This window comes from Chelmon rostratus, chromosome 11 (assembly GCF_017976325.1).
Source record: "Chelmon rostratus isolate fCheRos1 chromosome 11, fCheRos1.pri, whole genome shotgun sequence".
NCBI lineage: Eukaryota > Metazoa > Chordata > Actinopteri > Chaetodontiformes > Chaetodontidae > Chelmon > Chelmon rostratus.
This window is the reverse complement of record NC_055668.1, coordinates 12,078,952-12,105,612: the sequence shown is the minus strand read 5'-3', so window position 1 is coordinate 12,105,612 and position 26,661 is coordinate 12,078,952. Positions and strand designations below refer to the sequence as shown.

At 39.7% G+C, this 26,661-nt stretch overlaps 2 protein-coding genes across 4 annotated transcripts; one reads left to right on the top strand and one right to left on the bottom strand.

Moving 5' to 3' along the window:
* The first annotated feature begins 5,635 nt into the window (after window positions 1-5,635).
* Window positions 5,636-9,180, top strand: gfral (GDNF family receptor alpha like). Of its 2 annotated transcripts, none has more exons than XM_041948125.1 (9): window positions 5,636-5,688; window positions 5,998-6,126; window positions 6,555-6,710; window positions 6,897-6,953; window positions 7,031-7,346; window positions 7,960-8,219; window positions 8,310-8,390; window positions 8,656-8,737; window positions 8,828-9,180. In XM_041948125.1, exons 1-9 carry the CDS (start codon window positions 5,652-5,654, stop codon window positions 8,895-8,897), a joined length of 1,188 nt encoding a protein of 395 aa, XP_041804059.1. In that variant the 5' UTR covers window positions 5,636-5,651; the 3' UTR covers window positions 8,898-9,180. The 2 variants fall into 2 exon arrangements, with proteins under 2 accessions (XP_041804059.1, XP_041804058.1); XM_041948124.1 differs by having other exon boundaries at window positions 6,894-6,953.
* Window positions 9,181-14,011: 4,831 nt separating this feature from the next.
* hmgcll1 (3-hydroxymethyl-3-methylglutaryl-CoA lyase-like 1) lies at window positions 14,012-26,270 on the bottom strand. Of its 2 annotated transcripts, XM_041947851.1 has the most exons (9): window positions 26,152-26,270; window positions 24,534-24,611; window positions 23,916-24,023; window positions 23,445-23,540; window positions 23,104-23,252; window positions 22,339-22,402; window positions 21,661-21,849; window positions 14,745-14,870; window positions 14,012-14,364 (listed from the first exon to the last, which is right to left on the bottom strand). In XM_041947851.1, the coding sequence occupies exons 1-9, from the start codon at window positions 26,245-26,247 to the stop codon at window positions 14,260-14,262; spliced, it is 1,011 nt and encodes a 336-aa protein (XP_041803785.1). In that variant the 5' UTR covers window positions 26,248-26,270; the 3' UTR covers window positions 14,012-14,259. The 2 variants fall into 2 exon arrangements, with proteins under 2 accessions (XP_041803785.1, XP_041803786.1); XM_041947852.1 differs by lacking the exon at window positions 24,534-24,611 and having other exon boundaries at window positions 26,152-26,247.
* Window positions 26,271-26,661: the final 391 nt, after the last annotated feature.

The following is a 26,661-nucleotide window of genomic DNA, read 5'->3' as shown; positions in this document are numbered from 1 at the left end:
TCTTAATTAGAGCGGGAGCTCCCCTGACCTACTCAAGCTTCAACGACACACTCGTCATTCCAGTAGACATTCAAATTTTGAAACCTGATCATAAAAACAAACCTTTGAGTGGAAAGAATGTCTCTAAAATTGTTGTTTCATGTTTCATTAGCTTCACAAAGAAATAATTTCCATATTATGGAAATTTAGAGCTTTAGAATTCTGAAGTCTGTTTTCTGAAGACCCGATCAACAGAGGGACGTGACCACTTGTAGTTCACAGAAACTAACTATTTATTGTCAAAGGACACCATTTGAATGTTTAATATTAACTCATACCATAGGTATTTTGTGATATATGGTTACATGACATGGTTTTAATTGCACATTTTTATTGTATTGTAAATGTACTATTTTGCCTGTATAACTTTGTTTTTGGTTGAGTAGAAAAAAACAGTATTACAGATTATGGTTAATTATGTGACTATTGACAGGAAGTGTTGTTTGATATTTATTTATTTGCTCATTTATTGGTCTAATGAGCTTTTACAAAGGAAAAGCAGGTGCTATAGAGAATAAGTCCTGTCAACATTCAGATGCTCAGATGTCCGTCTCAAGTCTTCAATGTAAATGTCTATGAATGTGCATCCTCAAACTAGTGAATATTCAACATGGTTCCCTCATTAATGCATCCTGGTGGACCTCATTACGACAGGTCTTTCACTCGACACACGCTGAGTATGTACTGAATTGCTTATGAACTACATCGGCAATGTGGACTACCCACTGTCTGCTACATGTAGCATCAAAGCAAATTTAAGTTTTAAACATCATGAATTAAAATGAAGAGCCAAGTTTTCAACACAGGGTAGAAGCGCCATCCAGTCATTAAGAGCCAGCAGATTTTCAAAGATTTCCATTTTGAAATGCACTGAAATGCTTCTGTCAGTCAACTTCACTGACAGCTGCAGAGCCCAGGAGACACTGTTCAGTCGGAAAAACAGTGGATGTCATAAAAAAGGAAGTATTTTTATAATAAAACTAAAGTACACTTATAATGTACTTCACAGATCTGTTTAGTGACAGAAATCTATGATGTCAATCCTAACGCATGTATGCTGACAACAGTATTGCCTACTAATCAAGCCTTCGTCAACTGATTATTTACAGTAACTGTACCTTGGTTTAGGCATCTAGCTCATCAATAAGCCAGATTCACTAAATTTAGTTAAATTCAATGAAAAATATTGTATTGAATATTTCAATAAAGAAATACCATGTCAACATATTAATTTCTTGGCATAAATAAATGCTTATTAAACTGCCACTAGAATAACAACCAATTTGTAAAAACCTGTTTTGATAATATAGAATATTTTGGTTCAGATAAATATTTATCATGAAAGCCTGCAAGTTTCACAGTTTCTCAAATACTTTTACAATCTACAGTATACACACACACACACACACACACACACACACACACACATACACACAGTTAATTTACAAAAAAATTACACCAAAAATACTTTACTTTAGTTAAATAATTAGGTGACTTGCTGTCATTCTCTATATGCCAAGCCTTTTAATCATTTCACTTAAAGGACCAGTGTGTAGGATTTAATGGCATCTAGTGGCGAGGTTCCAGATTGCAACCAACTGAGCTCAACCTCATCTCACCCTCCTCCATGACGGACGTGTTATCTTGTTTCAGGAAAAACTGTGAATATTATATGAAATTTCAGCCAATGTATCCCATAAATCCAAACACTGGTCCTTTAATAAGCATAATGTTATTGAGGCCTGTAACATTTTTTGACTGTAAACCAGTTGGTTTAGGATCAATTTTGAAAAGCTACTGAATGTATGAACTTGCTGTAAAACACACACACAAACAGCTGGATACAGTGAACCCCAATATTGAAAATTACTCTATTGATGTGCATAATGTTTTTCTACCCTGTATTATTTCAGGCAAAAGTAAGACAATCTCTTCCAGGAATGCTGTACACACTCACACACAGCTCCACACACATTTTACATTGATGTGCCGAAAGGCTCAAGGATATCTCACTGCTGGTAATGAGTGTGATACAAGCACTGTTCTTTCACTTTCCCCTGTAAAATCCATCCTGCAGGGACTAAACGGGCAAGCTTCCAGTTTGGTTCAGGTTTATTAGTCATGTATATGTTAACACAGGTACAACAGTACAATGAAATGTGTTGTATGAGAGAAGCAGGCCAGCCCAGCAGTGAGGGCGCTTCAGTCTCCAGTCTGAAGGCTGTTTCTCTATTAAAATCATTATGACTTATGGAAGGACAGTGAATCCTATCATCAGCTGTCTGTTATGCTGAATAGTTTTTGAGAGCAGTCAAAAGCACAACATGAAATATTTCCTACCAGGAGATCATTGTAAAATGTGCAGGTAATAACCAAAATAAAAAATCATATGGGTGCAATCTTGAAGTATAAGTGAACTCAAACTCTGGCAAACAGCTTCAAACATGAATATGGAACAAAGGTACCCATGCACAAATAATTTTGTTTGTGTCCTTGAACAAACCTCAGACTGTGATTCATTAGTAATTTTGACAATGTGGAGCACGTGCTGTTTGTGCTGGCAGAAATTGGATCCAAAAACAATAAGAGAAAGAAAATTAAAGCCGCTTCTGCACCCTTTTACACATTTAAAAACAAAAACAAGCTCTCTGTCAGGAGGCCTGTTTATCAAGGAAAATCACTCGGACAATAGACAGATGGAGTGCAATCAACCAATTTGAACGCACCTGTTCAAATGTTGTTCAATGTAATCAGAACTTGTAATCTTCCACAACATCCCCAAACATACAGTATATAAAGGACACGCAAAATAAAACGAGTAAATGCAAATGTTAATAAATGCAAAAGCTCTTCAACTAACACAATAGAGCTAAATACAGACAAAAACAAGTTGTGACATCGATAAGCAGAAACGATGTGGAAATCTCTCAAATCAAGCTCATCAAATGAGTCATTTAAACTGAAAATGCAATCAAGAAAAAGCAACAGTGATGTGAAAAAATTTCGCAAATAAGAAAACAAACACGAATGTCACAGTGACCGAAAACAGAGGCAGGAGAATGAAACTAAAACTAAAAATCCCCTTTTTTATTAGTTTTTAGGTTTTCATTTATTTGAGGGACGATTTGACAGTTCGGTCAATATTTGATGGTTTTTAATGTCCTTAATACATGTATTAAGTTGGGCACTATTCCTATTATCCCTATTCCTCCTAGTCAATAGTGTTGCCTGGCAGCGATCAGAGTGAGTGTGTTTTAATGTATTTCCTACAAACCATATCATTTAGCATTTGTCTATTTGCTGCTGATTTTGCCCAGTTTCAACTTTTGAAGTTATTCTCACCTGCTTTCAAACTAATCTTGTTGCATGTAAGTTGTGAAACTTTTCAAACTCTGACAGACAAGAAGTTAATCAGACTCTTGAATTGATAATGTCAATGTCAGCCATCACACCATATAAAATATCAGTCTAACCTTCTGAAATGTTGGTTTCAGTGGCTTTGAAAGACTAGTGATGATGGCTGTGATAACACCACTGTGTGGATCCATTTGTTTCCGAATCCATTTGTATTCATTCTGCACAGATGTGGTTATTTTGCAATAGGAACCCCCAAGTTGTGGAGCTCCAAAAATAAAGCTGCAGTTTTTGTTTTTTTTCTTTTGTGTAGCTTTGATTGATTTTGAATTCAGAGAGGATTTCAGTTGATTTCACCCCTTTGTCAATGCTTTGTGATGATTTTTCTGTGTTTGGTACCTCCTTGTGTCTCTTTCTTTGTTTCTAAAAGTAACTGTATGCTTTGGTATTTTTACTTTGCATCTCTAGAAATACTTACTTTGTGAATGTGTTTGAATTAAGCTAATTTAATTCACTGTACTCATGGCTAGTTTGACACTGTGATATGACATGTCATTTGGTTTTACATGCTTTTGACAGTGAAATGCAGCTTATTAAGTTTAGAATTAAAAATCTCTAACATAAATTTAAAAAATGCTGTGTAACAAGATTTATTTCTGAGTAAGTTTATTCAACACTGTGATGATCCTCGTCGAGTGATTTTTTTCCACTGATAAAAAACACGTTTCATTTTATCTTTTCTTGTAATCGGGGTTTCATATAACCGATGGCTGTTCAGTCAGTGAAGCAGAATGTAAGCCTTTTCAACTGAAGACATCGGTCTACAGTTAAGAGACGGGATGTTTTTGTGATTTGTCTTGAACTTATTTCTTTATTTATTATTCATTCATTCATTTAGAAACACAGTTTTTGAGATGATTCAGTTTTGACTTTTTTAGCCCCTTGACTTGATGTGTCTGTCCTAGTGGGCTTTCAAAGTGTATCAATTAGTTGTCAGTTTACTCCTCACAGTGTCTGTATTCCTGCACAACTTTTATCAATAAAGTACCTGTCTATATTGTTCATCTTGCTGTATCTCATCTTTGGGTCTAGTCTCTCGACAAAAACACACAACTTTTCTGTAGAAATACAGCGCCAAACCACCATACGGGCTTAGCCAGGTGAGATGAATATTCAATAGCGCTGTATTTCATGGTAGGGGTAGATCAGAGATTAAAGCAAACGTCTCACTGTCGCTCGACTAAATGAGAAAATGTGATTTGGAAAAACTAATGAAATGAAAAAGCTGCCACCTAGACACCCTCGAACAAGCCTTGCAGTATATCTAAGTGGTGCAGTTGCTAAGTTGCAGCATCCACTCCACCTTTCTTTGGAAAAGTAAAGTAAAACAAAAATACAGCAAGCTGTAAACACAACACTGAGATAGCATTACCTGTTAAGTTGATACTGTGAACTAGCTATAAGGCAGTTGCCTATTTACACATCCAACAGACACAACGGTCTCATTCATTTTGAGTCGCATTTCTGACAGTCAGATGAATGCAGGTCCAGTAGTCCCCTTCCTTTGTAGCCGGTTTCAGCAGCATTTCTCCATTGACTTCTGAGGGAAATATGTGGCTATTTATTTGCATAATGCTCCACTAATCTTCACTAGCTGGGTGCTAACTGTCTGTTGGTGCTAGGCAGGTAAAATTATTTCAAAACAATTGGCTGAAAGATGATAAACCGCGCAGTAGAGCTCAGAGGCAGTGCAGAGTCAGGTGATTACTGTCTGCTGGATCATCACTATGAGTGATTGCTTTCACATGACAGTTGTCATATGATTCAATGTAATATAAAAAATATTGATTTTAGCCAAATAAAGTGATAAAACACATAACAAAAACTATTGGCACAAATCTAATTTTTGGGGATTTTAAATCAGTAGATCTGAGGTCATAAACAGGCTTTAAATTCTCAATTCACCAACAACCAATTTCCTACCTGTAAAGAAAGAGAGAGATGCCCTTGAGGATTAGAAAAAATAAGACCCTTAAAAGTCACACATTCACTGAGATACAGGGGCTGCCTTTTGTTTGTTCTTTTAGGTCTGTTTTGTTCCTGAACTGCATCATTTCATTACATTGTGCACGGTACAGCCTCCAGTAAATTTGTTACATCCGGTAGAGTGTGGGTGGTGTATCCCAGCTCAAGTACTGACAACAACCAGAGGGACAGATCAGCCTCAGTTGTCCACTCACAGCTTAGCAGCAGCTATCATGCAGCGATCACATCTGGAAGCCGCACTCTTACTTGGTAAGTCTTCTGTCACTGTGAAAAATCTGATTTTTGACTGTAAAACTAATCTAGTTCATCTTAACATTGCTGCTTGTTGGTTGAAACTAAGGTTTTACTCTAGAGCTGCATGTCTTGTATTCTATAATGTTAGTACAATCAAGCAAAGTATATTCAATGAGTGATATTAACTGTATTGAAGCTACCTTTTCTATAAAGCTTAAGACAAATACTAAAAACATGTAAAATAATATGTAGGTGAATATAATGCTATATAATATAAAGATTTCAAGATGAATAAAAAATGACTGGAATGCACTTGTATTTCAGGGATTGTTATTCCTCAGATATTCAGCATCAGCATGTCAGCTCTGCCTTCTGACTGTTGGACTTCTCTGGATACCTGCATGTCAAATTTATGCAAGAGTGAACTGGCATTTAACGGCGGCATCTGCAGGGGTAAAAATGTCAGCAATTTACTATTTCTGCTGCAGGGGTACGGGAACATAGTGTTATCCTTGTGTTTTCTAGGGGCATTATAAAAGCCATGATTACATTTCCTATGGAGGCTCAGGACATGAAGCTATTTAATTGAATTGCACCTCTTGCAGTTTGGCTTTGTAAATGTAATAACCTAAGCAATAGCCTGGAGCAAAGTTCACGTAACAAAATAAATAAATAATACTAAATAGGCTTTCAAAACACACCGCATGTCTCCTTTGCCATTACAATCCTGTGGTTTGATGAATTTGATGGTGTCCAGCTTTCAAAAAAGGAACAATCAGAGCAGCAGGCACATAGGAAACACCTGTTGCTTGAACAAGACCTTGCTCGCTAATGGAAAGTCCTGTTTTTCCTGCCTCCCTCTTGTGTTTGTGCTATTCAAGGTGAAGGGTGCCAAATAAAAGGCTCAGAGGTCTGTAACATGACCATCCAGACCGCACTGGACCAATTTCCCTCTCTGCAAGGGTGTGTGTGTGCCTGGGAGGAGGAGCTGTGCGACTCCATGCAAGCGCTGGCTGCACAATGCCACAGAAAGCCAGGTGCACTATTCTCAGTAGTCTCAGAGATAAGCATTTATAGGTGAAATTGCGTTTTTGTTTACCAAAGGCGGTCTGACGTTCTGTGTGAACGAACACTATTGTGCTACAGAATGAGTGTCATGAACAACAGGCTAGATTTAAGAAGTATTTGTTGGAGAATCATGATTCCGTGTATTTTTGCAGCAGCTCAGCAGAAGAGGAACGCAGCGACGGACTGGCAGTCAAGCAGTTTGATTGGCTACGGTAATTCTTTTAATTACTGAATTCAAACCATAGAAAAAGATGCTTCTCAAACTCACTCTCTGTATGTCTTCGTGCAGTATACGATGGGGCTGGATCCTGCTTGGACCAAATGACAGTGTGTGTCAGTGATGCAGTTTGCAACAGGTACCTCGCACCTGTTCTTCAGGCCTGCATGGCAGAGCAGTGCGACCATGATCGCTGTCAGCGACAAACCCAGCGGTTCTATGGCAGCATGCCGCACAACGTCGCGGAGATGCTGGTCATGTGTGAGTGTGATGCTTCGGATCAGAGCTGCCTGCACATGAAAACTGCTCTGCACAGCGGCACATGTGGAGACGAGACCCGGATCTGCCAGGACACAGTTAACCAGTGTGCTGAGGACAGTCACTGCAGGTACGTTGCTTTTTCTCTCTTCCAACAGAAACTACAGTGGTAGTGTAGAAGAAATGACTTACTGACACAAAGAAAGTTGTTGTGAACAGAGAAATTATTTAAGCATGGAAGTTCATTCTTTATCTCTGGATTCTTAGAAAATGATTTGTGATGAAGCTGAAATATCCACAGGCAATCCATTCGCATTGTTAAATTATACATAACATAAACTGAGGCTGAATGTCATTAGTTTTGGGATAATTAAGTCTGGACCCGAAGTGACTGAATACTAGTGCAGCCAGTAAAAATTACAGAAGAAATAACTTAATAAAACAGAGACTTGCTGCTACTCTGCCTTACAAAGCCAGTTATTATGAACTGTGAAGAATTCTATTATAATTATATAAAAGAGCTGAAGATTAAACAAACATTCAGTCTTTCACTGGTGCAGTTGCACTTTGTTTTGATGTTTTCCCATAGACAGTTTCCGCACACTTCAAAGTCAATCGCAAAATTAATGCAGAATTTTTTTTAAATAAATGGTCTATTGTAGGATGTTAAAGAGGATGAATGTGCTGTGTAAATACTTCCAAAGCACTCAGGACCCACAAACATGTTCTCTTTCATTTACCAGAGACCTGTTGAAAACTTTCCGGACCAAATGCTGGAGCTCCGAGGACGCACAATGCAGTGATATTGACCTCCAGAAAGATGAATGTTTCACCCAGATGGATCCAGCTCTCATCCTTGGTGCAGAGTCTGAATGTAAAACAGCCTTTTTGGCCACTTTGGGCACAGCACTTCACTATCCTTGCACATGCAAAGGAGTGCACAATGATGATCTACTGAAGTGCAACATCATTCATGACGTACTCCATAATAGATCACACTTCGGTGAGTAGGATTTTGATTTACACCACAGGCCTTTTCATAAGTGCATGTGTTTACTGGAAACCTTTTAAAACAATTTTATGTGTCTTTCAGTGACTTCTTGGAAAAGCAGCAGTGGTCCCTCCAAACCTCCTGACATCAACCAGTCTGAGCACGGTCACGCATGGTTACATGGTAAATTTTCATGCAGTGTGGGGTTACATGGCAACTCTAAACTGCCCATAGTTGTGAATGTGACGGTGAATGGTTGTCTGTGTCTATGTGGCAGCTATGTGATTGGCTAGTGATTTGTACCGTGCCTTTCATCCAATGATTGGCTCCAGTCTCTACAATGGCACTCAGGGACGAGCAGGGATAGTGAATGTATGGATGTATGGATGGATGGATTAATATCAATACAGTTTTAATATACTGAATGTTGACTATTTTGTCTTTTCAGATTATCTACTGTATGCTTTCACTACTGTGCTACTTGCTGGAGTTGTTATATTAATGCCTCTGGCTGTTGTCAGTAGAATATGGTGAGTACATTAAACACATTAGGCCAATGCCAAATATGTTGAGTCTGTCTGAGACTTAATGATAATACCAGCATTTCTTTTGTCTTACAGGATGTTGAGAAGAAGAGATAAAACAAAATTTCACCATCCACAGAAAAGCAATTGTGTTGTTATTCTCTGATCTTCATTCATCCATTAAATGTCTGTAATCCAGATTGATTTAAAAAGATTTCAGATTATTATATTTATGAGATGTCTTAGAGTTTACTGTGTAAATATCAGGGTTTTTTTCACAATATTGATACGAATTTACAGTATATTAAAGATACAGCATTGTGAGATATACAGCAGATATATTCCATGCATGTCTTTTGTAGTCTTGGTAACAGATGATGATGTTGCTATAAGAGTACACAGAGATTGGTTGATTGGTTGGTGTAACCAATATTTTTACAGTTATAAATGTCACACATGGAAAATAGCGTTGTGCTGATGAAATGTGTATCAGAGATTTCTAAGAAAGATGTTTTTGTTTTTTTTTATCTTGACTCACAAAAGAAACCCGTCCCTCTGCAGCATCCTCAGAATCGATCAAAGGTCTTCAGTTATTAATCTTTTCTTCTGCTTCAAGATGACTTGAGCTATTAATCTGATCTGACTGACACATTTGAGATTGCTTTATGCTTTCAGGTGTCTCTCTGTGATGATTTATTGGTGCTCTAGGCTTCCACTGTATCTGATAATAAACCTCACTCTGAACAGTTGTGGTCGTACCCCCACCGGAGAGAGCCCCTGACTGTGCTAAAGTATTGAACAAATATATCACACTAACCTCTGCAATGGCTTAAGATGCTCCTCTTTGAGAGGTGTCTGATGTCATATGGTAGTGATGATGATGATGATGATGATGCCACTCGCAGCTGGTTTTCCAGGTTTGGCTCAGTCAGTCGTGAGCAGAACTGAACTCAGGCTTTAGTTCTTGGAGAGTAGGAAAATGCAGTGTTTTTCTCTTTCCAGTTGCACTTGCCACAGCTTTAATTTCACTTCAAATGACTTCTCATTTGAAAGCAGAGAGCTGAGAAGCTGCTGGAGCTTAAGGGTCAGCTCTGAGAGGTTCTTGCCAGCATCCACCATGAAGACTAGACTTTACTTGCAGTGCTAGCAGTTCCACAGAAACAATAAGTCACTCCTTCACAGATTCTCCTTCTGAATGAGGTTTCAGCTTCTGAGCTTTTAGCTCACTTAGCACAAAACTTGCCTGCAGAACACTGTCTCTGTCCCTGTCTGTGAAAGCTGCTTTTTGAGCCTCCAAACTCCACTAAAGAGCATGAAGCATGTATCCAAGCACATTTGTCCTCACAGTTCGTCCAGTTTTGTTTGTAGCGGTAATAACACTGAAGATTAGCTTTTTCATCACTGTGAGCTCATCTCCACAAACTTACTTAGACACACTGCTTTCATTTTAGTCCAAAATAATAGTAATAATAATAATAATAATAGTAATAATAATAATTTGTCAGTTTCTCTTGGAAAACGTGACACACAACGTCTACTTCCGTTTTGTTTTCAGGCACCATGACGCACTGACGCGATATCTGCCGCGACGTGCGTTGCGTTCAGGGACCACTCGGAAGAACTTATTAGTCCACTATTTCGTGTTATTTTCTTTATTGGTGAAAACAGTAATTCCTTTTTGCTGTTATTTATGAATTGCCTTGCGTGCCAGATCAAATGGTCTTGGGGGACGTACATGGCAAGTGTAGGTGTCACCAGATCAACATTTAACATTTGCCTTTTTTTTCTAAAACATTTAAAACATTCACATGCATAGCGCTATTTAGTTTCAACCCTGGATGATGATTTTGTCTTTTTCTCACTCTTCAATTATGTTAAATGAGTAATCACTGAGTGCTTCACTTGGGTCTGTGGAGCCCCTGAAGCCCTGAAAGGCCTTCTCTCAATTGTGTGCACACAAATTATCTGTGCGCACAAGATATGCTGTGCACACAAGATAAAACATACATTTCTTCTGAGACTTTGGCAGCTCTGTAGGGGTTGTGCCTCCCAGCCAAAATAAATAAATGAAAGGACAGAAGCAGAGGAAGGCATGTTAAATCACTGTCATAAACAGTGTCAGACATTAAATGATTGTAGTATTTGTGTTTACAATAACTGACAGTTATGATAAAACGTGTTTATTTTTATGCTAATGAATTATTTTAATAGTCATGAGAGGAGACGTGCGCTGGGCAGGCTGCACAGCTACGGGCTGTTTCGATTCAATGTTTCATCTGACCGACATGTCTGGACTGTGGGCGGAATCAGAGGAAATCCACAACGACACGGTAGAGATTGTGACAGTAAGGAAACAAACAACCACATGCTAACAGCACAGAGAAAGACCCCTGATGGTTGGGAGCCACAACATTCCTGCTGTGGTCAACACTGAGTCAACCACGACAAAGTAAAATGGAAATATAGGCGAGGAAGAGCTGGCATGAAGGTGCTTTGTTCTGGATGCTTGCTGCCTTCTTCTATTTTTTTCTGCAGAACAGAACAGACTCTCACCTTGTGTTATGAGAGCCTGCTTAAGCTTTTTGATACCCTGGCGATCAATGACAAATTTTTCTGTAACCTCCTATTTGTCATCTTTCCCACCATCTCTCTGTGTGTCACTCTCACAAGTCACTCAAGGCTTTGTGCTTCCACTCACATTAGAGCTTCCCAGGAGGGTTTCAAAGGTGCCCGAAATGTTCCTCTGACAGGATGGTGGTCTGCGAGGTCACCCTCACTGTGATCCAGCACCACTTAGCTTCTGTGTGTGTGTCCACTTTTATCTCTTGGTCTGTTGGCTGGAAGGCAGAAATATACAGACAGTGTTAAGATAGCCCTGCCTAACTCGTTATAACAAGTTGTTACTCTAGGAGAGTTCTTCTCTTTAGCTTGCAGACATTAACATTTTGCTAAATGTACAGCCTCATGGAGCCGCTAGTGTGACTCTTAGTCTTGTCAAAAAATACTAATACTGTTTTAAATGTTTCCTTTAATTTTAGCACAGGAGTCGGTCAAATTCAGCTTTTTATACAGCACAAAGTTAAATATCTGTGTCCACTGAACAAAAAACACAAATGCAGCACTTTTTGCACCCATTTCCATGAGTTGGAAAAAAAGATTTAAGTCTGTTTCTATGCACACAACAGACTTTCATTCAATTTCTCCTCACAAATTTATTAAAATCCGTGTGAGTGAGTGCCTCCCTTTTTGCTGAGATAATCAGTCCACCTGACAGGAGTGGCTTATCAAGATGCTTATTAAACAGTGTGATTATTACACAGTTGTGTCTTGAGCTTGTCACAATAAAAGGACAGTCTAAAATGTACAGTTTTGTCACACAACACGAAAGAGCATGCAATTAGCACGTTGACTGTAGGAATGTCCACCAGAGCTATTGCCCATCAATCTAGCATTAATGTCTTGTGGAATAATGAAGCTGTTTAAACAGCATCTTGATATGCTACACCTTTCAGGTGGATTGATTATCTTGGCAGAGGTACTTGGCAAAAGTACTCACAAACACAGACTTAAAAACATTTGGGAGGAAAAATCTGACAGAAATAAGCCTTTTGTTTGCAATCTTTTATTTCAACTCATGAAAAATGGGAGAAAAAAAGTGTTGAGTTTCTGTTTTTGCTCTGTGTTGCTGTAGTGCAAAGGCACAAACTGTATTAGTGTATTAATATGAATCATATGAATAACTTTAAGTCGGCTGATTTATGAAGATCCTCTCTTTTTTATCAGCTTTAGCCAAGGTGTGAACAGACGTCCAGTAATTTGTTTTTGGATCTAATTTCCAGTCTGAATCAAAACCCCACTGTGAGAAATATTGTAATGAATGCTAATCCCCAGCCTCTGAAACAGACCCAGATAAAAGTGCATGAAATTTCTGTCAGCAGAAAGGAACCATTTGATTTAATTACACCATACTGAATACACTATTATTATCACTATTATCATTATACCATAGCAATCAAGTGATACAAGTAAATATGCATGTTTTTAAAACTGATTACTGGCATTGCAGATTTTTACTGCCAATACTGCAAAACTTATATTTTGTCTTTGAAACGATTTATTTTATTGAATGTTTGTTTCATCATCTGATTTCCCTCACATGTCTCTGAACATGTGTGACTGCATTTGAATGAACACTGATGGAAAATTGTTTGCATTCATGATGAAGGTGGAAGATTAAGCAACTGCCACATTTTAATACATTTATGCAAATGTCCCAGTTTTCTGCAATTTTCTACCCATTAGAGTCCAGTTTTTTCAAGTCCCAGTTCGCACCCTGTCAGCTGTCACTCTGGCGTCCTAATTATACTGATTTACTATGGGATGTAATATGATGATAAATAAAACCAGGGGTTCCCTGAGTCCTGAGGACCTGGAAGGAGACATTCACAAGATTTTTCTCAAGCATAGTACAGCATATATAGTAATTATTCTTTGCAATCTTGCTTTAAATCCCATTAAAATTCAATGTCCAATTCCATTTTTAAGGTGTCTATTTTAATATGTTTTACAGAAAGCAGAGAAGGATGTCGACAGACAGGACAGATACGAGAAGATGCAACCTCAGTTCACTTTTCACTCACAGAGGTGATCCTCCCACACAGTAGCTTATGTCATGGTAAAAGTTTTTTAATGGCAAAAACGATCAAGGAGCACTTCTTCAATTATCTCTGGTGAACCTGAGGGCAGAAACTCTTCTGAGACTTTTTGTAGTTGTTTGAGGTGAGTCTTCGTCACACAGGATCTGACTGGATAGGAAAAGATGAAAAGCTCTTTGGAGCGGTAAAGTGCATAAAGAGCAGAAAGGAGCTTTTTCTTTTTGCAGTTTGTCTTCTCTATCGTCAAATAATCATCACAAAAGCTGGTTCTAAGGTGATATTTGATAAGCAAGTAGCCAAAGCAGATTAATTCTCAATGTGTTACTTTTTTGTATTACAAGGCCGCTGACGTGAAGTGAGTGACTTTAACAGGGTTTTTTTGTCTGAGTTGAATAAATATGACAAGTATTTAAAATAGAAGTGGATTATTCATCCATCAAAAAGGCTGGTATGTATTCATAATTCATTCGGTCATCAATCTCTATATTTAACATTTGTTACTCTTCTTCATAATTAGTTATTTTCAAACCAATACTACCTGTCCTTCCTCTTTTATATGTCCAACCACACAGAGCAAAAATACACAAGCCAACCAAAATATCTAAAAAGCATTGATGATTCAACTGCTTATAATGGTCCCACCAGTCTGAGCACACTACAAAATGTGGAAACTAAAAGAAAGGAAAGAAAGTAAGCTTGAAAGGTGGTCATCTGATGATTCTTGAGATTATTTGGATGAGAGACCTTTGACAGTTTAAAACAACAACCAGCGTACTTCAAATACGCATAGGCAACAAATCAGAAGGCAGCAACAACAGGGGAGGTACTTTAAAGGGAGTCCGATATTTGAATATATTCCTTTACAAAAACGCATCACAGTGTCCCGCCTCTTGCCTGGGCAACCTTGGAGTTTGTCTTGCGACATAAAGCGCTGCAGATGAAGTCACCAGCTTCTATAACTTTGGCAAGGTTCACACCCTGCAAGAAAGAAAAAGCAGTATTTAAAAGGAGATTTTGTAATAACTGATGAAAAGAAAGTGTCAACTTGAGGGCAAGCTGCTGATTAATTTAAATGGCTGTGTGCAACAGGTGATAGAGGACCAAACTGTAGTGACAACATTCCACCAGCAGGGGTAGGGATTGTTAAATAAATTGTTCCTGTGACGGGCATGCAACACTGTGGGCTTGTGCGAGTTGTGTAAAACCACTGATATTATAAAATAAACATTTATATTTGCAGAGCGATGTGTTTATGTAAAAGAGCCCTGAAAGACTGTGTGAGTTCGGTTGATCTGTTGGAATTATAGAGACATTAAACACAGCAGGCCTGTCAAAGTGCTCTGTGAAGAAATGCTTACAGTTTCAATGCCCATGCCATCGAGCATGTAGAGAACATCCTCTGTTGAAACATTGCCGGATGAACCCTGAGCGTACGGGCAACCTCCCAGGCCGGCTACTGCAGAATCCACCACACAGACCCCCATCTGCAAGGACACACAACAGAGACATTCAGCACGTCCACGCAGGCTTCACCTCAGGTAAAATCCAGGAACAAAGCTCCTTGTTCTGTTGGATTGTTCTGCCTGGTGCAGAGCGCCTTGCCAGAGCTGCGGTCGTGTTTTACAGCTGTTTAGGAGAACTGTGGGCTTATGTCTCGAGGATGAGTGGGCACAGAATGTCCCGCAGTACGGCTTAGTCATCCTCTTTGTCAGCTTCAACCACTAGCACCACATAATTACGGCCTTGTTCATATGAGAGGAACATTAGAAATGCTGAACAGAACATTTCATGTGTTTCTGATTCTCCAGGTTACTCATGTTTTTACAGCACTACTCTGCCCTTCAACCATGGGGATTCACTTTCTTGCCACATTGAGAAGACATTTTTTGCTCGGGTTGAGGGTGTCCTCTTACACCGTGCCAACAATACAGGAATTGTGACATACTACGTAAATGTGCAGTCGCTACAAATAATCATTCAAGTCATGAATTATTTTCCTGATGTCCGTGGTTGAAAACGTTCCTGTCCTCTGGTGGTCTTTGTCCTCAAACATGTAAGAATATTTACACCTGCAAGAGATAAATTGAAAGTTTGTCTCCTTTTTTTACACGTTTGACTCATTGGCTTCATTCAAGATAATTGTTGGATTTTGTGGGAAACTCTTTTATTGCCTACTATACCAAGTGTCTGGCCTCCATATGGGAATTAATGACGTGTTTTAAGTTGTTATTCTGAATTTCTATGCTTTTGCTGGAAAGCTTACCAAACGCCTTAAAATGCTGTTTGGGAAATACGAACTGGCTGCTGTTGTTGTGATGTGGATGCTGCAAGAAGAGTTAATTTATATGCATTTATTTTACATAAAGAGACAAGAGTGCAGCTCTTGCCGTGGAAATGCACAACCTAACCACAGGTATAGACTTTGTTTTCACACCAAAAAAGGATGAAGGAGTCATTACGGACTAAGGTCTCAGGATGTTTTCCACATGTCCCTGGGATTGTCATGAGAATATTAAAGATGTTTTCCAGCTTCCGTGGCAGAGCCAGATGTCAGCGGATCCCACAGTGAGACAAAATTAACACGCTGATCCTCTCAGTGGCATCGGGTCATGAAGGACTTTCACCCCGCGGAGCAGAACCAAGCAAGCAAAATTAAAAGAATCTCTTTTTTTGTGAACAATGCCGCTAATTGGTCGCTTTTCCTCCAGACAAGAACTTACTTCTTTCAGCGGCTGTCTGAGCCAGCCGTAATTGCTGTTTGTGTTGGCAAGGGAAGAGGAGGAGGTGGGGTAGAAGGAGGAGGAGATCTACTCCGGTGTGTGCAGTGCACGAGATTTCCAGACCTTGGTTAAAGCCAGAGCAGGATATTGTACTAGGCAGATTTTTTTGTAGTATAAACACAGAGTTGTAATCTACCATGCCAATCCTCTCGCTTTCAGCTGCTAACCGTGTAAGGCCAGGGGTCCTCAGCATACTGTTTCTGAGAGGAACAAAACAGAGCCTTCAGCAGCGTGCCGTGTTCCTCTGGACACTAATCGCGCAGGAATTGGTGGTCAGCAGCTCGAGCTTGCCAATGCTCAGCTAGGTTCACGCTGCCCAGAAACCAGATGTGCACCCAGTGTTAAAAAGCCATATTCAGTGAGCTGTGGCCGTATAAAAACAATACATTCCTGCGTAAAGACACAGTGCATTTTCAAACTTGCATGATTTGGGATACGCTCGTTGACATTCTACACTCTGAGTGGACGAGGCTGAAGATGGACATGCTCCCATTTTGGTTTTATAACTGCGTCAGAGAGAGAGGGAGAGAGAGAGAGAGCCTGTGTTCACTGAGGGATATGAAGCTGCGATGCTTTACCCACTGCTACATAAACTGGGAAGCTGAAAGAAACTGTCACATATATCACCTTTTCCCAGGAATGTGTAAATAAACTGGAGAGCAATGCCCAGATATTGGAGGACAGCGAGGCGATAGACAAAACAAACACATACTGAATAAATAAATCACAATTTTACCTCATGATTTATGTTTAAACCTACATAATCAAGTCAGTCACCTTCCATATCAACCTTTTTCAAGGATTTCAAGGAGTTTCATGTGTGCAAAACAACCAATAACCGCAACAGTCAGTCTATTTTATGTCTTTATGTTCAGGTGGAAGCTGTGTGGTCAGTACAGAATATAATTTTATCAATGAAAAACTTTGGGAACCACTGTGTTAAATACAGCAGTTATTCATTTTAAACACTAATATTACAAATGTCAAGCTTTTCTAATGTGTAACAATAAAAAAAGACCAGAAATTTGTGTGTGTGTGTGTGTGTGTGTGTGTGTGTGTGTGTGTGTGTGTGTGTGTGTGTATGCTTCCTGTGCCCTTAGCATTTATTTGAAAGATGATACTTTTGTTGTTCTTCATTATGTTCGGTCTTGTCGGCTGTTCTGAGTGTCATACTGTGTGTGCTCGTGTGTGTCTGCTCTGTAATGACTTTTACTGTGTTCCCGTCCATTTATTATGTGTCCTCTTAGATGTGCTTTGATGCTGTTTTGTCAGCTTTTTTAACGCCTGTTTTCTTTCTTTCAAAACATCAATCTGTCCTGGAGCTGCAGATGGAGATTAGCCAAACTGGTCAATTCTAAGACATTCACATCATGTTGGTGTTAATTAATCAACTAATATTTTCAAAACTATTCTTAATGCTTGATTTATGTCTTGTCCTCTCATACAATTATTTACTGCACTTCTATTGTGTTGTAGGCTTTTTATACTTACCTAGTTTGTCTTGAAAAACATTTCAATATCTAAAACTTTAGTGTCTAAAGAGGGCCCTATAAATAAAAAGGGTGATTTTATTATAAATATATTTTGTAATTTATTGTCTATTTCAGCTTTAAGTATGCATAATTTATTTGCATTGGATTTGATTGTGTGGTTTTTCTTCTGAAAACAGCATTTTAGTGGTGATGATGAGGACAGTGATGGTGGTGATAGTGAAGATCATGATGGCCACAATATGATAATGCCATCAGTTCAACAATGGCCAGTGAGAAATCAAGGAAATACAAAAAAATCAGGCCAAAATAAAGTTACGCTGGCGTTATCAACACACGTACAGTATCTTTGAACGTTAGTAAAAAAAAAGTTGTTGACTCTCCAACGGAGACAAAAGAAGATGAAAGTTATTGTTAGCGGAGAACTCAAGCGTGAGCACAAACAGGTGATACTATATTCCCCAGCTGCAGCAGTACACAATACACCAAAATTGCGGGTAAGAATAAATAAATTTCCCTGCCAAGCCTGTGAAATCTAAGTACATACGTTGTCATTGTGTGACCTGCCAGCAGTAGGTTTGTAACAAAGCCCCCCCAGACCTTCTGGAAAAAAGAAAAGGTACAAAGACTGAGGAATGTCTTTATCAGGAACAAAAGAGGTGACTCAGGGCTGACAGCGCGGGGGGAATTCATTTCTCTCCCAGTTGGTGGTGTGGACTTCTGGCACACAGTAATGAAAAGCTATGATAAAATCTTTCATTTCCATCTTGTTTATGGGTGAGCAAATGGTAGGCTAAATATTCCCGGCTGCTATTATTTTCTGCAGCCACAGGGCAGCTGTGATGAATCATTCTAAATATGATCCACAGAGGAATTCCACCGTCCCTCTGCGCCTTTTCACTCCGCCGTCGAAGCTAACGTTTAAAATATTTGCTACTTTACGCACTGTTGAGCTTTCCTCAGAGCAGATGAATCGCACCATAGATAATCAAGAGAAAGGCATCAATGTTAGAGTAAATCAAACCTCCAAATAAGTTCTTCATTGTGTTTTGTGTCCTGATAGAGTTGACTTTGAAGAATGTTATAATACTATGAACTGCCATGTATTCGTTCTTGAAAATTCTCATCAATCTAATTAATAAGTTGATATTTATGTGCAGTATAAATGCTACATAATCATGTAATCAAATTTTGTAGTATACAGGACAGTATGTAGTAGACAGTGTCATAAAATATAAGAAAATGAATGTAACACATGAAAATCTTCATAATGTTGCTGTATTTACAAGTCTGAAGGTTGCTTTGTCCTTAGTGGGTGTGTAACTCTTAGTTAAATTAAATGTTTCCAGGTCTTACAACTAAACTTAATCGTTCTTGGGTGATTCTGTGAATGAATGACATTACCGCAGTAATTACGCGGCAAACTACAGTAAAAGTCACAGCGCATAATTATCTCCTGCCCACCAGATATTTACAAATGCCACCGAAGTCTGTAGTGTCAGGTCTGCAGCTGCAGCACTGTTCGTCATGTGTTCAGCAGCGAGCGACTGAAAGGATCATTTTCCACTGGCCTTTAAGCACAGCATTGTCAGAGAGTTCAACAGCCAAGTGACAGATGAGTTAGGAGCCCCCCAGGGCCCTTCTATCCACCTAGCTCTCAGTCGCTTTGTCCAACAGACACTGAATAGGTGAGCCTTTGTGCTGACCCCCTCACATCTGTTGACCCACCCAGCCCCCAATGAGCTTCCTCCTCTGCAGTGACAATGTGCCCCAGAGAACTGATACAGCCATATCTGCGTTACCTCTGTTTTATGTCTGGATTTATGTCAGTTTTACACTCGCTACGGGCAAAGTGGTGAAAAACACCCTGATGGGAGCTCCTCCAGAGGGCTCTGCAACCTAGTGTCATTTTTGTGAGCTGTGCAGAAACAGAGTACATTACTGTAACAGTCCACAAAGCTGTTTTTCTTGAATACAATACATGTGTACTGTGATGGAAGGGCCCACTGGAAATATCTTATGTTCATTAAGATTCTGGGATTTTTTTTCTCAGTGGGCAGTTTGTGAATCATCTCGCTTTGTGGGGAGGCTTAGATCATGTTTCTTAATGCCCCTCTTCCTTGCTGACTGATGGGTCCTGGTTTCCTCTGTGTCCCATTGTAACCTACACATTAGTTTTGTGCGTTCTCAAACAGAGGATACATTCATAACGTCGTAAACTGACACATTGTCATTAAAGCTCAGGGCACATTCAGGTTTACAGTGAGTTGTATAAACATTTGGACAGCGGTCCAAACACTTCAGCTCAATCCTCCACATGACGGTATTTGTTTAGGAAAAGAATGTCAATAGTGTTATTGAGATTTATATTAGATGAACACATATTGCATGTGATTATATTCTCGTAACCTCTAAAATATGTGAATTTGGTATGATTTCAAATGACCAAAATCAATGGCCATCAGCCTAAATGAAGATTTTGATGAGCGTTTTACTTGCTTTCGGCTGATTCCAGTGGAAAATAAACACAACTTGTCCTCTGCTCTTTGTAAAAAATGATGAAAAGATCCTGTTTTCGGATGTACTGTAACGTACGCCATGAAAATTGTCGAAAAAAAGATGGATTGGGAGCAGCTTAATGTATGATTATCCCCAGCAGGAATAATGATTTAAAGCCTCAGAAGAGACGTGTGATCTCCACAATGTTGGCAGTCACTTAAGGAAGTTGAAAGATATCCTGGAACAAGAATCACCACCTCAACTTTGCTTCCACATGTGGTTGCTCCTCTTCATGTCACCATGAGTAACATTATTGATTCATGCAAAGGCTGGGCATCAATCCATCGGCCTGCGGTGCTCCACAAGATTGTCCATATTCATCATAAGGAGACGGATGTGTATGTGACGGTGCCCGAAAAAAAAAAATCCTTTCCAAGCGGCCGCGACTGCAAGGAGCAAAGCTGTCGAACAATTTAACATGAGAGGATGTGCAGATCAGAGGATGAGGAATTACTGTCTTGTGCTTGTGCAGAGGACAGTCTACAGCTCTGAGGTAACAGGGCCTCCTCCTCTCACCATGCCATGCTACGAGAGAAAGTGCTGGCACTCTTCCAATCCCTCGCACAAAGGTCAGGATGTTTTTTTCTTCGCATAAGAGAGGTTCGACTCACGCCTGTCTTCCCAGAGTTATCAGGGCTTGTGTCTCCCGTTTTCTGCAGAGAGACCGGAGAAGTCTTCGACCTTTCTCCTCTCTCAGGGACCCCACATTACTCCGGCGAGTTTGCAGAGATGTCAGGTCTCTCCTTCGGCCTTTTTTCAAAGATGTCTGCCTGATGTCTGCCAGGTTTTGAGAGTTTTCAAGCTCCTTCCTCCTCGTTTCCCAGAATTCACAGGTCCCTCCACCCAAATTTTGCAGCAGCCTTGGAGCCATTCCACTTCATTTTAAGAACTTCCAGAAATGCCAGGTGCCTTGTGCGATTCTCACAATGAGGAAGCGCAGGCTTGACAGAGAGAGCAGCACTTGCAAACCTTTGCCGCAGTTCCTTCTTAGAAAGATGGACAGGGGTAAAGGTTTTATTATCTTTGCCTTTGTTATTTTCTCTTTTGCTTTCATTCTTCATGTTTATTTCTTCCGTGTCTTGTGAATAAGATGATTTATCTCAGGAAGTGTATCCTTGAAGTTTGAAATTAATTCATAGTGGACAATTTTGGGTGAGTTCATCTGAGCCTTAACAATCATCCTTCACATAATTGCTTTACACGCACATCTATGAAGGTGCAGAGGGTAAAAGTGGGATAAGAAGATGCAGTTATAACCAATGCAGACTAATGTCAAAACAGTCAGTCCTTACTTATAAGTCACACACACGACTTATTCTTCTTCTTCTCCTTCTCTGCTATTGATAATAATAATAATCATCATCATCACTACATCGTAATTACTATGGTCAGCAATAGCAGTATTTTTGAGATCACTGTTCATACTACACATCATGAGTTCTTACCTGAAGTGCGGTCAGGATGTTGGGCAGCGCTTGCCCATAGGTGTCATGGCAGTGAACTGCTACAGCGTTGGTGGGCACCTCCTTCATCACACTCTGCAGCATCTTAAACATGGAACCTGGAGTACCAACACCGATCGTATCCCCCAAAGAAATCTCATAACAGCCCATTTCATATAACCGCTTTGCCACCTAAAGGATACAGAAAATATGGTAAAATGAGAGGAAATCAGGCAGTAAAAGATCTGTTCATGATTACCTTTTAATGGCAGAGAATATGCCTTTAGATTTAAACTCTGATCTATCTGTAGTTACAGTAGGAATATGAAGAACTCAATCAACTCTCTCAGTGGTTGAAAGCAAGACAACAGAACTCCGCTCTGTGGTTCCCATGGCAAGCCATGACAATGAACTGACAAAAGACAAGAGAGCGAATGTTTGAGCTTTAACTTGTTTATCCGAAGCTTTTTGCATTAGTGTCCACCAGAAAATTACATAAGCTGCCGATAAGAGCCTGCTCTCCTGTGATTTAATGAAATTAGTGTCATCAAAAATGTATTCCACCATGACAGATTAATAGAAAGAGGCACAAATAAAAAAGAGACATGTGATTTTAATTTTCTCAACTGAATGTTTCAGTAAATGTTAAAGTGTAATAAGAGCGTACAAGGCTTATCTCACCTCAGCCACTTTGGATGGTTCAATGTGTCCCTCATGGGGGCATCCGAGGGCACAAGAGACGTATCTGAAAGAGGACATTTTATGGGAATTTAATGTGTTTATGTAACATTTGGTAACGTTTGAGGTTTTTGACTAACAACGAAAAAACTTCCAGGGTAAAACAGCTGATTATTCCCTTTAACAGGATTATATGTGGGACACATTCACCAAAATAGCGGAATATTTCACCGTTGCCTGCTGCTGTTTGATGGACGAGCTCAGTTTCCGGAAGAGATTCACATGAGATTTGGTTCACAGATGAGCGATTCAATTTTGGCGGCGATCCAGATCTCCAGTCCCGGCCAATTGTTAATCATCAAACCATATTCGGCTCTTGGAAAGTGTTTACACTAATCCGCTGTTGCTCTGATGTGTTTATCTTTTCTGGACTGAGAGGTTCATGGACATCTAAGAACACGTGCATTATACTTGCGGTGGTTTGCTCTGACAAAAGGCACAACTGTATATATTCAGTAACTTACCCTGTTTGGTTTGCTTTAATGTCCATCTGGACTTGTGGTTTGCTAATTCATAGACATAACCTGGTGAACATCTGGAAGTTTGCTATAAAGCTATCATTACTGAATTGTGTGTTTTCTCCTACATATAGACACTGCAGTATTTTCAACAGTTTCGCTTTCATTCGGGGTAAAAGAAAATAAATGCGATAATCAGCGTGAGTAAAACTTCAGATTTCACTTATTCTGAGTGACAATTAATACTAACCCACGCACTGGAATCTGCTGCTCTTTGGCAGTGTTAATGACTGCCTCAAACCTCAGCATACTTTCATCAATAGAGCAGTTAATATTTTTTTTACTGAAGGTTTCAGACGCTGACCCAAACACCGCCACCTCGGTAGCACCAGCTGCGACCTTCAACAAGGAGAGAAAAATGAACTTGTAAAACGGTTTTGAACACTGTGTCGGAGTCACACTTACGTAAGCGCAGGAATTATGTGGCAGAAAAGATTACAGCGCCAGCAATTAACTCAAATCGACAAGCACGGGTAAATAGTTACGGTTTATAGCAGAGATCATCATGCTGAATTGAAAATTAGTACTTACAGCATCTTGGAAGCCTTGCATGTTAGGCGTCAAAACAGGGTACTGAACATGAGGTGCTCTCTGGATTCCTCTGAGCACATCAGTGTGGTCTGCCATCTACATGAAGGGGAGGAAAACAAATGATGTAGAAAAATAAACCTTTAACATCATCCTGCACAAATGTTTTCACATGCTTTCAGGCAGCAGAGATTCCATACAGGACAGAATTACTTTTTCATGTCACAGTATAAACAAAATATCGGACACTTTGTGTTTGCTCTTTTCCACAAAGTAAATAGCAGTAAAATTTATGACTGAGAGAATGAGAAGTTGACTTCGTGAAGAATATTTTAAAATATTCTTCCCTGAAGTATCTGTGGGTCCAACAAGGAGGCTAGAGGAGCAGATTTTCCTCAAGGCTCATGCAGACAAGAAAGAGAGGCTAATAAATCACTCAGCACTCTTTCGCTGTGCACAAAGAAGAGTTATTACCTGCGGTACCCACTTTGAAGAGACAAAGCTGGTGGCCTCGATCACAGGCAGGCCTGTTCCTGAGAGCATGTCTATCAGCTGGATTTTCACCCCTGTCGGAACAATTTCCTGGGGAACAATGAAACTAAAACAGCTCTTTCTGGGTTTGATTCCACACAAGATGGGCGGTACGACATGCACATGTCTGGCACAGTTTGTCGTTTTCGCTATGCTGCCAATCACATCAATATCTATATTCACGCTCTGAATCTTGCACTTGCTGAATACGTTTAGATCCCTCAAAATATACAATCCATTTCTCATAAGAACAGGCTGTGGTAAATAAAATCCTCTCTGTGTTCACAGTAAGGTCTAATAAAGCACGGACAGCCTGAGCAGAGTAAACTAAGCCAGGGGCCGTGTCATCTTTCCTATTCAATTTCAAAGAAAATGCGAAACATATGCTCCTGGCAATTATGACACACAGCCCATATGTTTGGGTTGGTTTGTGTTTGAAAGATACAAGAAAAAATGTGAGTTTCCTGAAATGATCATGTACAGCAATATAAAACAAGAGTGCATAAAAATATATATGAGAAATAAATATAAATGAGATTCATGACTGAAAAGACTGCATACCTTTTCATTTTGAAGTCCATCTCTTGGCCCAACTTCAACTATTTTAACAAACTTTGGATACTCATGTCCGGTAATGGTCTGGGAAAAATATCAAAGAGAAACATAAAAGAGAATAAAGAGATGAATACCACTCAACAGACCACTGAACGCAAGCAGTCTGACATCCTTTTGGCGTGGGATGCTCCGGGACATGTTATTTCTAACATGAGCAACTGTCTATCCCAAAGCCAGATGAAACCTGAGAGCCAAAACATAAGCCTGTCACGAGATTAAAATTAACTTGGGAGATGTGTCATAAAGAAACTCCACACAAACCACAAGGGGTTTCATGAGGATCGGGGTATTTTTGTGCCCCGAACCTCATAGTTCGAGAGAAAAAATCCTCTGTTGACTTAAAATGCAAAAACCTCAGAAGACATTTAAGGTCACAGAATTTATACAGCTAACTTCTTTAACTGAGTGGTGGTGACATAGGAAAAAGACCACCTAGTGAACCAAAAACTGCTCATCTGTTGTGTCTATTTGTGTCCCCTAGTGAGCAGAGGAACAAAACAAGCTAGCAGATATGTCAAGCTATGAAGATGCTATGGCTAACGGCTAAAGTGTTAGCAAACAGCGACATTAGCATTCATTTGGAGGTGTTTTTTCGTCTACCTGAGAAATGTACGTCTGGTATTCATGGTTAATTTGCCTCTGTTTTAATGTCCACTGACTGTTGACCGAAGTATCTGCCTTTAGCTTGCCAGACATTAAACTGTCAAACTTTTTTATGTTGAGCAGTTAGCTAAGATAGCTTACAGTAACAGTTAAGCTGTGGTGGAATGTGACCAAGTAACATTACAGCAGTCAGTCAACTAGCTAGCTACTGTTACTTCAGTAATGTTGATATGTTGAGAAACTTGAACTTAACTTGACTTGTTCCATTTTATGCTAGGCTAATTTGTACTTGTACTTCACTACTCAGTCACTGTACCAAATACAGCTATGAAATGCAGCTTACTGTATGCCTCAGTGATACAGTACTGCTTTTACTCATAATGCCGTTTGTTTTACACTACAGTATTGTATCTTTTGCGGATAAAAATTGAAAAAGAAGGCCATAAAATGAAAACAGTGAGCTATCGCCATACATGTGGTGCAGATGTTTCTCAAGTGGATTGATTCAATATAAATATCAAATATATTAATTCATACAAGCTTAATATGTGATCGGTGAGTAGTATTTGAATATAAAGAACCACTATGGGCAGCTTATTTGCCCACATGCAATGAACAAATCTTTTTGTTGTCAGATTATTATAAAATAATCCTGCTGAGGCAGTCCAATGAAGATACAGAACACAGAGGAAACAGAAGCATCTCCTCTGCATTGTTTGTCACATACGGTCAGTTCAGAAAGATGAAAACAATTTACCATTCTTAGTCGGAGAGAAACCCAAGCATCCTTAGAAATACAGTAATATGCAAAAGTAGAGCAGAATTGCAGCTGAAGAGGACCGTTATATAAGCAGCATCAGTGCTGTCATCCATGGCTGGCTTCTGTGCAGCCTCTCTGTCATGAGAGAGTCATGTGGCAGAGCATGTGCAGCAGATTAGAAACAAGAAATGCTACGCCCACCTTTTCCTCCAGCAGCCAGCGTCTCAGCCATGGGTATTCCTGGATGAGTTGCTCATAGCTCAGGCAGTGCTTTACTGTAGTGGGTACGTTACCCATCCGAATGGCTGCCGTCTGGCCCGCCGCACCTCCGTATCCTCTGAGACCGACCTGCACAGACTGCTGCAAGCAATACAGCAAATTGAAGCGTCAGATCAATATGCTAATGCTGGCCTGGATGATGGAGGGGACCTGCTGCATGAGGAGATGGCATTAGTGGAGGGCTGCAGATGGCGGAGGATGATTCAGCAGTTGCCATGGCAGCCACATCCCTACCAGGAGGAGATCAAAACAGAGAGGGATGGGGGGGGGTGGAGACTGAGAGATGGAGACTGAGAGAGAGGAAATGGTGTGAAGCAAAATGGCAAATGGAGTGATATGGGAGATTAGTGCTGCACTTTTGACTGGGAATTTTTGTGGAAGAATTCTGAAGAAATAATTATTATGTGCATCCAAAAAAGGGGGAGTTTGTAC